At 43.4% G+C, this 10,110-nt stretch overlaps 2 protein-coding genes across 2 annotated transcripts; one reads left to right on the top strand and one right to left on the bottom strand.

Annotated features, from left to right (window-relative positions):
- Nucleotides 1–2,824: 2,824 nt before the first annotated feature.
- On the bottom strand, nt 2,825–5,273 carry LOC130533863 (tumor-associated calcium signal transducer 2-like). Its single transcript, XM_057047590.1, is given in 10 exon segments — nt 2,825–3,161; nt 3,242–3,286; nt 3,368–3,565; nt 3,651–3,749; nt 3,822–3,888; nt 3,961–4,026; nt 4,098–4,177; nt 4,180–4,361; nt 4,441–4,542; nt 5,030–5,273. Coding segments are annotated over 10 exon segments (924 nt in total). The 5' UTR covers nt 5,091–5,273; the 3' UTR covers nt 2,825–3,137.
- A 3,610-nt stretch (nt 5,274–8,883) lies between these two features.
- LOC130534267 (EGF-containing fibulin-like extracellular matrix protein 2) lies at nt 8,884–10,107 on the top strand (the record flags this gene model as incomplete). The annotated part of the gene is made up of 1 exon (XM_057048294.1): nt 8,884–10,107. A coding segment is annotated over exon 1 (411 nt), but the record flags the coding sequence as incomplete, so codon positions are not given.
- Nucleotides 10,108–10,110: the final 3 nt, after the last annotated feature.

Below are 10,110 nucleotides of genomic sequence, written 5' to 3'. Positions count from 1 at the left end.
CGAAGGTCTGAATATTAACGTATGGTTTAGAGACTCTAGCAGCAACAGAACCCAATGGGCCCAGCGCGCTCGTGACAATCAATTTATTCTAGGCGCTTTCCAGAATCCCAGGGCCTGACCCCAGACAAGCAACAGTGGCAGGAAAAACTCCCCTTTAACAGGAAGAAACCTTGAGCAGGACCAGGCTCATGTAGGGGGACCCCCTGCTGATGGCCGGCTGGGTAGAGAGAGAGGAGAAGGGGGAGGACAGGTAGAGGATAGAACAGGTAGGAGAGGAGAGAATAGACATAGATAATAGAGAATACATACAGAAATACATTATTTTAAGTAAATTGTGCTGCCGGTGGAGTCAAGTTGAGCGGGGTCGGAGGTCAGTATGCAGCTCTGATGGCGGCGATACCTGTAGATGAATACAGAAGGTGGGGGTGGGAGGAGCAGAAAAACTACATAAGAAATAGCATCACTAGTCTAGTTAGAGGAGAGGAGAGGAGAGGAGAGGAGAGGAGAGGAGAGGAGAGGAGAGGAGAGGAGAGGAGAGGAGAGGAGAGGAGAGGAAAGGAAAGGAAAGGATGACCCAGTGGGGTGACAGAGGCCTGTCATGTTTCCGGACCCCGGCAGCCTCGGCTTATAACAGCATAACTAAGATGTTAACCTAATGATTAGACGACCCCCTAAGTATGATAATTTGTCTGTCTATGATAGTAACTAGAACTACAGAATTAGTGACAATAAGCTTTTTCAAAGAGGAAGGTTTTAATCCTAATTTTAAAAGTAGCGATAGAGTCAGCCTCCCGTACCTGGACAGGGAGCTGGTTCCATACCAGGGGGGCCTGGTAGCTAAATTCTCGGCCCCCTATTCTACCTCTAGAGACTCTGGGGACCACAAGTAGACCAGCATTCTGAGAGCGGAGCGGTCTATTGGGCTGATAAGGTATCACTAGCTCCTCCAGGTAGGATGGAGCTAGGCTGGAATATGGCTGGAAATCCCAAAGCCTACAAAAATCCCGGAGAACACAAGTGGGATTCGCTGGTTAGGACAGTTATGATTGAAAAGAGGAAACAGTCTTTGCTCCTAGTTACTCAGCAGCCAGCGAGCTGGTCAATCTGTAATCACAGGCTGTTAAATTACAAAAGCAGGTTAGTTTCAGTGTGAGTGTGTTAACAGAGGACATAAAGGGTGTAGAAGTATATCAATGGCTGTCGAGTTTCAGAGAAATGAAGGCGTTTCTATGCATATATGAAGGTATTTTAAGGAAGTAACACTATCAGCGTAGTAAAGCCTGAATATTTTTATTTAAAAATGAACAAAGATTACATTCATCAACATGTTTACCTGGGAATCCCGTAGGAGGTTGGGATTGGGATTTCAAATATGGATTTAATCTTGCACTGGGAGCATTTTCAATGGTTGTGGATTTCAGCTGGTCTCCACTGGACAACCTGTGAGAGGGACGTTTCTGTGGAGAGCCGCTCTCACTACCAGAACCGAAAAAATTCCCATTATTTATTTGATTCAGATAATAATCGTTGGTCTCACGTGTCAATAAAGTGCAGTAGAAAAGGAACCCCGTGATGATGGACATATATATATACTTCATGTTGATAATGTTTAAATCCCAGTTAGCATTGCCTTTCTTGAAAACTATAAAAATGGAAACTTTTTGCTCTTATTTTTCACACTGCCAGTTATCGCTTGTACAGCTTTTATTAATTATTCTGATATAAAAGGTTTATCAACAGAGAACCCTATAAATGCTTATGGGATACCAACTGTTTGACCAATTAAATCCTTCTCCAAATCCCAAACCGGTGATCCTAATTGTCTTCCTACTGCTTCCTCATTGGCGCAAACGTTGGTGACGTGCTGATACCTGCAACTGACTGGATGTGACACACCTTTATGCCTTCAGCCTGTCAGAGGTGGGGGAGGGGTGGGAGAGGATATACAATCCCCAACCTGTCTGAACTGGTTACAGACAGGCTTTTGTGCCCTGGTTGCTATGGAGATGGAGGGGCGGGAACGTCATGAGGGTGAAATGGCAGGTGAGGCAAGCGAGCAACAGACTGGATCAAAGTCCACGTTTGTGCTCACAGTGTCGGCGTATTCGTATTTGCCTTGATTGAGCATTTCTAAGGGTTATATAAGGGTAAATATAAGGGGAAGAGGGTCACATTGAAGCAGGTGATTGATGACAGTTTGGGGCTGTCCACAACAGACCTGTTTTCATCCACTTGCGTTGCAACAAACCCAGAACAGCTTTTTAGAGAAAGAGCATGTTAGCTGTTCCACTCAGGTGTATTAAAGCCACGGTGCACCTTTGGGACCAGAAGCAAAACAGGTTTCTGTTTACCCACAACTTCAAGTCATGGCTGCCGTAAAAACACGAAGGCAAAAAAAAGCCTGTAGATTTCTCACATATTTGTTGTGAACATAGAAGTTAGAACCTGCCAGACCAGTTCCGAGTAATGTCCAGTGACACACAGCGAGAATGGAGTAAACAGCTGACTCAACGGTGAACAGTTTCACACATCACGGTAGTATCAGTTCTCCTTCCTGCTTCATGCTAAACATTTTCATACCGAGCTGAGCCCTGAGAAGAGAAGGGCCACACCCAGTCTGGCCTCGGGGGCTCATGCACTTAGCTTTCATTACGACAGCGTTCTTAGATTTAAGGCAGGTTGTCCATTTTTTACCATTTAAAATATAGCATTAGCATAACTATTCTAAATGTTGTAGCTATATAGCCTCCCTGTTTGCTAGCTCTTTGCTTCACCCCACCTGACCTGCAGTGATTTTCCATTAAAACCAAACAAGCTCCATAAGTGTTTTAAAAGAATTTTATTAACAAACTCAACACATTTGTAAGAAAGAAACTGTACAATAAAATAGAATTTAAAACCATCCAGCGAGTCTTGTTATCACTACATGGCGGCCTGCTGTGGCAGGTAGATTGGGCAACGTTAAACTACACAACTCATAAATAAAAATGGTGTACCAGCAGCGCCGACAGCAAGCCAACAACAAAACAAGCGATTGTTCCTATTCCTCAGTTAAATGGTGAAAATGGCACACTCCCAACACAGGTAGACAGTCTGTGATGACGACGTAGGAGCAGAGGGCAGCGAGAACAAGGACTTTACATGGCCTCCATCTCTCTTTGCTGTTGGGGAATAAAAACATCACGTTATCAGAAACTCAACTTTTGTCACACGCAAGATGGGACGAACAGACCGGCCTTACCTGAGTTTTGTTGTACCTCTTTTTGCCTCGCTTGTTGAGGAAAAACTGCGGAGAAAACAGGAAGTTAATGGGGTTGGCTAAAGCAGAAGATGCACCGACACAAAGCGCGATATTCAGCACGCTTACCAGGAGCACTAGACCAATAACCACGGCCAGCACCACCACCACAATGACGGCAATGATTCCACCAGACAGGTTCTTCATGGTAAAAGTCGGGGCTTCCTCGTCCACGTAATACACCAGGATGTTCTCCATATCAAGGCTCTGGCCTCCCACATTGGGCTTAAACTTGTCCTGGTTCCTGAACAGAGGCAGAACTTTCACCTGTAGGACAGAAAGGGAACAGCGCACCAGTTTAGTCCTGAGAACGCGGCGGGCTCTGTGCGAATTTGGAGCATTGATCCCGTACATCTTTCTCCATGTAGTAGGCCATCTGGGTCAGGTCAACCGTGCGATCGCCAATTTCTTTCTTCACATCCACCACAATCATTCGGGCATCTGGGTCGTACTGCAGAAGGGGGTCAGAGTTTTACAATCTGGTTTTAGCAAAGAAAAATATGGCTCAACTCTTCCCACTTACCTGAACTTCCTTCACCAGGTCCTTGTTGAAGTTTTTGTAGCGCTTGTTAATGGCCTCAGCGATGGCACTGCGGCGAGGGAGGAATTTATCACTGCAAAGTTCCTTCGGTGTCGATGTTGACAATTAAATGAATACTTACGTTTTCAGATCCTCGGCCTTAACCGGGTTTTGCGTTGGTTTGTGCGTGAGCTGCAGCCGGACAAAGCTGGAAGGAAACGGAAATAAGTCGGTGCTGCAGTCACCCCAACGCCCCAATCCTCGGGATAAACTACTCACTGCGTCTCCACGAGTTTCTCACACTTCAGGTCCTTGTCGCCCTTGTCAGTTCGCCGCACGCCGGCGCTGTTGACGCACCACAGCACTCGTCGGTGTTGTTGCACTGCTTGGCCCTGAATTTGCCATCATTCTCACAGTCTGGGTCATAGATGCCATCGTTGTCCACAAAGGCGGTCTCAACCGGCTTTCCTCCAACAGTACGAGTGTCCAGCTTATTCTTGGCTCGATACATCTCTGCCTTCATTAGGAAGCATTTGGGGATCACTAAGGTGGTGGAAAAACATGTCATGAGGAGCTGAAATTGGGGGGTGTTATTTATACAAATCTTTCTTGTCACACTTACATTTATCGCAGTCTAGCGTTTGCTTGACATTATCATCCACCAAAACAGAACAGGAGCACGGATTTCCATCGCAAGTGGCCCACTTCATGGTTTCACAGGAACCTGCGCACACAAACGTAGGTTTTTTTTTTTTTTTTTTGAAGGAAAGTCACAATTTCACTCTAGCAATTCTGAATTATCTTAGCCATCAAATGTGCTATCACGGTAAGCAGATATAAGCGCTGAACAGGCCCATAAACGGGACAGGTGGACGAACAGGTTCATCCAACACCTGGGCGTTGGTTTCTCCAAACAGAGAGCGGGAGGAGGGCTCCCAACCCCCACCCGGCAACAACTCACTTTACAACTCAGAAAACACAGACACGGAGGCAGCTCATCGATCAAAACACCATTAACGCCAAAGACCGGGATTTATTAAGCAACGAGGCGTGAAAATATCGCGAGTGGGGCTCGCGGAACGAGGTGCGAAAAAGGCGCACGCTGCAAGCGTCTCTAAAATACTGTAGCTAAAGTGAAGTTGAACTTTTACAAATAAAGCTTCAACGGTGTAAAGACAGTTTTATCAACTAAAATGGAAGAAACTACTTACAGCTCTGAGCTGAAGCTCCCAACGCGAAGCTGGCGAGAACGAGCAAAATCCACATTTTCATGATTAAAATCGAGCAAAACGACCGAAGCGAAGGTTCTATCAGTCCGGATCCGAAGTCACACACGGGCAAGAATGGCGTCCGAGCTCCAAGCGCTCCCTTTTACTACCGCAGGTGTGTCCTCGTCAAACCCGTTTGGCAGGAAGTTGGACGGGCGCGTTCACGAAGCGCTCACGAAGCAGCAGCACGAGCACAGCCGAAGCGAAGTTTGGTTACTGATGACCTCAGCGCGTGACCGTGGAGCCGCAACATTTGACTTTATAAGAACAGCCCTCTCGTGACGTTTAGTCACAGGTTGGAGGAGGGGCGCAAGACCAACACACCTGACATCCGCTATGACCATATTTGGCCTCTCGCGTTCTTACTGTCACTTGTCATGTTTTTATTTCTCTTATTTTAACAATAAATTCCAGCCAGTAGGATCGTTGTGTAATTAATCGAAACTTTTGTAAATAAACACCTGAGACTGGAAGTTATACCAATCATTTAACAAATATAAATATGTGAGATGTGTTCTGACATTCAAAACTCTAAAATGAACTAAATGAACTTAGCCTACATATATAACTGTACACTAACCCTAACTTTGACTATCATGTCAAAAGAAATCGACACATAAGTTATATAGAAATTACCCATGAAATTATGTGTTTTGAAAAATGAACTTTGGCTTTGTTGCAGTGCAGTTGTTTTTGTATTCATTAACACAAGTATGAAAATGAATCAGAATAGTGAGTTTCAGCTTTTCTTTTTTTTCTAGTTAAACCTGTGTCTGTAATCCCAATAGAGTGTTTTTGTATTGTTCTTTACATTGTAGCAAACCTTTGTTTGAGTATTCAGGCCTTCCATTTTATTTTATTAGTTTTCTATGTTTTACGTTTCTATAGAGCTCAAAAACCATCAACATGCAGCGACATTCCAGCAACATATGAGTAAATATTGTGAAACTGGGAGCCTGGATGACGTCATGGGAGCCTCCCAGACAGAAACCAGCAGAGGATTTAAAAATGCTATAGCCGAGAATCTTTGAGTCACCTCTGCTGGAGGACGCTCCTGAGTCACCTCTGCAGGTTGTTTCTGAAACACTGGAATGGCACAGGTTTTAAAAAAACAACAACAACAATGCCAACAATTCTGAAATGTAAAGAATTTGGATAACAAGAGTACCATTTTTTTAAAAAAACAACTTTTACACTGTAAAATTGTTAAATTAAACGCAGCTTAAAACAAATAGTAAAGCGCCTAATGTATCAGTGACTGAATGAAGAATCGCAACAATATGCTAATTAATAACATGACACAAAATTGTTTGTATGGACAAAATTGTGTTTAGTCTCATTGTGTGTATTTATTCTTGATTCCATTTAAGTTTAGTGGAGTTTCTGTCTGGCTGACAGAAACTTGTCTCACCTACGAGGCTTCGTCAGTCACAATCACCTATAATACTTAGATTAGTTGTGACATTCTTTGATAGCTAACATTGTGTAATCCAAGAGACTGAGACCATGATCTACAGCACCAATGCTGAGATCCATCCCACAGATACATACAGTTGGATAGTCTCAAATCATCTGGATTAAGGAGAATCTCAAATACTTTGGGATCCTACGTGCAATTCTAAATCATTAAGAAGCTGTAAAAAAGTCAGCCACAGCTAAAGGCCGTTCCCAAGACTTAAGGACTTTACACTTCACACCAGGAAGAAGGAAGAGTGGAGAACGTCAGACACTCCGAGGGAGGAGACGGCCCCAGATGCTGAGCTGCTGAGTAAGCACCTCAGGTCTACCCAGCATGCACCCCAGGAAGATACAGGTAAATCAGAGACTGTGCAGAACCCAAAGGTGACTGAGCACCTGAGCTTGGATGGGGAGAACAATGCTGCTCACGAGCTGCAAAAGGGGGTCATGTGTGTTTATTCTATTAACAGGGTAGATGGGGATGTGCTGGTGAAGGTATTGTGAAACAAAAGCACAGATTTTGAGTGTGTGGAAATCTAAGTGAACAATTGGGCTGCACTGAAGGGTCCAAAGAGCACCGTGGTCTCCAGGATTCTGGAGTTTAAGACGTTTCACACACCCAGAGTCCCAGAGCTGGTCATGTGGCAGGGTTAACCCTAACCCCGAACAACACGTAAACACGGCACAGTATCCCACAAAGGAGGAAGTTCCAGTATAAACCGTCACTGGGCCACCGAGGGGAGAGGACGATCATTCGTTTATGGGAAATAAAGAGAAGAGGAAAAACAGATTTCACAACGAACATGGAAAAGAAAAACTTTAATGTTGAATAACTTGAACAAGTGCTCCTAGCTAAACATTTTCTAGTGCCACCAATAAGCTAGCAAACTCAAACACACTTTACCATGGCTTTACCTTTTTTTAAAAAAAAAAAAGAAGTATTTTACAAAACAGCTGACGTGAAATAAAGCAGGATTAAAGAAGAAATAAAACATTTCTAAAATAATTCATGCAAAAACCTAAATAAAATAATAAATGTTCATTAATTACATTAGTTGCAATAGAGGCGTTTACCAGCGTCAAAAAAGCTGTTGTCATGCACGGCTGTTGCATTGGAGCGAACTTGCAGGATATACTGACACTGTGTGGTGAAGATAAATAGTCACCATCATTTCCCTGAACCTGGGAGGGTGAAGGCTGTGAGGCTGTCGGGCTAATGGCTCTGAGTGTGAATCATATAATAATATAATAAAGTATCATTTTAATAAATCCAAACACACACTTGTACTTGTATCTTTGTGAGGACTTTCATAGGCATAATGCATTCCCCTCTAACCCTAACCTTGGATCTAACCCTGCCCTAAACCCAGATCTAAACTCAACCTTAAAACCAGGTCTTAACCCTGAAACAGGACCAACCAAAATGTCCCCACTTCCCAAAAATGTCCTCATTTTGAAAGAATATGTTGGTGCCTAAACCTAAATATTAAGGTTAAGAATTGTGACCCACATCCTCAGAGTTATTACTAAATCAAGTCACTACTTTACATTTTGGAAACAGGTGTTTCTACAGTCAGAGTGAAAAAAAAATACATCAAGGTCAAATGCCTTTTTTTGCCTTTTCACAAACCCCCTCTTTTGGCCTATGACTCCTTCTTTCTGACAATGTGTGAGGACAAATAAAGCCTTGAGGGACTAGTTCACTTATTGTGGCGGCTGACACATTAGCAGGGAAAAATGGGTGTTCCTCTTCCCAGAGGTTTAACGTGTCAGGGCATCATGGTGTGGGAAGCAGCTCCATTGTCCGGAAGTCTCAGGGGAAGAGAAGTCATGACAGAGGTGGAGAAAAAAACCCTTCTCATAACAAGATAGGAAGAAGTCCAGAGAAGGAGAGTTCGCCAGGAGACGGGGAAATATGCGGTGAGTGAAAATCACCTTTCAGGTGACATTTCTCATTCAGAACGCTGCATTCTGAATTATTTATTTATTCATCCATTTCATTCAGTAGGAATCAATTTCATGACTGCAGAACTTCAAAAGGTCTCAGGGAGCAGATGTTTGCTGGCTTTATGGATCTGTTCAAATTACTGTGTGATAACTTACCAAGTTGTTCCTCTGTTTTAATGCCTTTTTATCTTAATTATTGGATACCATCAGAGGCAAAATGTTGGCCAAACATTGTACAGTTGCAGAAATGAATATTGTCCTTAAGTCAGATCACTCAAGTTTCGCTAAAGCTAATGTGTTAGCATTGGAAAAGAACAAGTCAATCCAAACATAGAACATTTTTTAATAATTTCAGATTTTATTATAAAGAATGTAAAAATGGTAATTGAGAGATTACCAATCCCAGGATGAATAATGTTTCTGATTCACTACAGCCCTAACTCTTCAAAAAAGGTGTTACATTTAGTTTATAGACACTGTTTAACCTATGACATTTAGTTGATCTGATTTAAAATGCTAACGGCTATTAGTGATAAACGTGCTTGCTGTACTCCTTGCAAAGCTACCATATATAATATAACATTAAAGTAAATATACAGTATAACTAATATTGTAAGTATTTAAAAAAAAACAAATACTCTTCTATGGAGGCATTGTACAGGATGGTACTCGGACCTGTTTAGGTGGTGTTACAGCACCTGTAAGATATACACCATCTATTGTTGCGTGTAGTGATATAAGACTGGGGTGTCACCCTGCAGTCTGCCTCTTACCACAGTGGAGACTTAATGTGATGCTCTATGAGTAAAATATTAATAATGATGTAACATTTTTATGTAAATACGACTATTAAACATACAACATTTTTTAGTAGACATTGACTATTTTATTTTTGCTATAAAAACTGAAACGTGTCCTTGTTCAGAGGTGTTCCAGAAGCAGTCCTGCACAATTCTTATCATTATTTTCTTGACAGGTTTTCACTCCTGTGGGTGATAAGTGGATTTGCAGTGCTGGATTGCTGCTGTGCATAAAGGTTAAAAACAACTTCACCTGTGCGTGCCGCATGGGTTACCAAGGTGACGGCTTGCTGTGCAGTGACATCGACGAGTGTCTGAGCGGCCTACACAGCTGTCACCCAAAGGCCCGCTGCAACAACACCCTTGGCAGCTACAGCTGTTTCTGTCTCAGTGGATACATCGGAGATGGCGCCGAGTGCCAGGACATTAACGAGTGCCAAAAAGATAATGGAGGTTGCCACGCCAACGCCCTCTGCACCAACTGCGAGGGCAGCCGGCGATGGTTTCGAGTGTGCTGATGTCAACGAATGCAACAACCAAAAAATCTGCCACTGGAACGCCACTTGCACCAACAACCCCGGCTCATACGTGTGCACCTGTAATGCTGGCTACAAGGGAAACGGGAACTACCTGTGCCTCGACATAGATGAATGTTCAGAGACTCCTTATTTGTGTTCCTCCTCACTGGGCTACAAAGGCTGTAAAAACCTGCCCGGTAGCTACCGCTGCACGTGCAGCAGCGGCTTTGAAAGTAACGGGCAGAGCTGCGTGGACATCGACGAATGTGCCGGCAACATCTGCAGCCTGTACGCAGACTGC

The sequence above is a fragment of the Takifugu flavidus genome, chromosome 11 (assembly GCF_003711565.1).
Source record: "Takifugu flavidus isolate HTHZ2018 chromosome 11, ASM371156v2, whole genome shotgun sequence".
Taxonomy (NCBI): Eukaryota; Metazoa; Chordata; class Actinopteri; order Tetraodontiformes; family Tetraodontidae; genus Takifugu; species Takifugu flavidus.
Note: the sequence above shows the minus strand (reverse complement) of the source record. Positions and strands in the feature narration are given on the sequence as shown.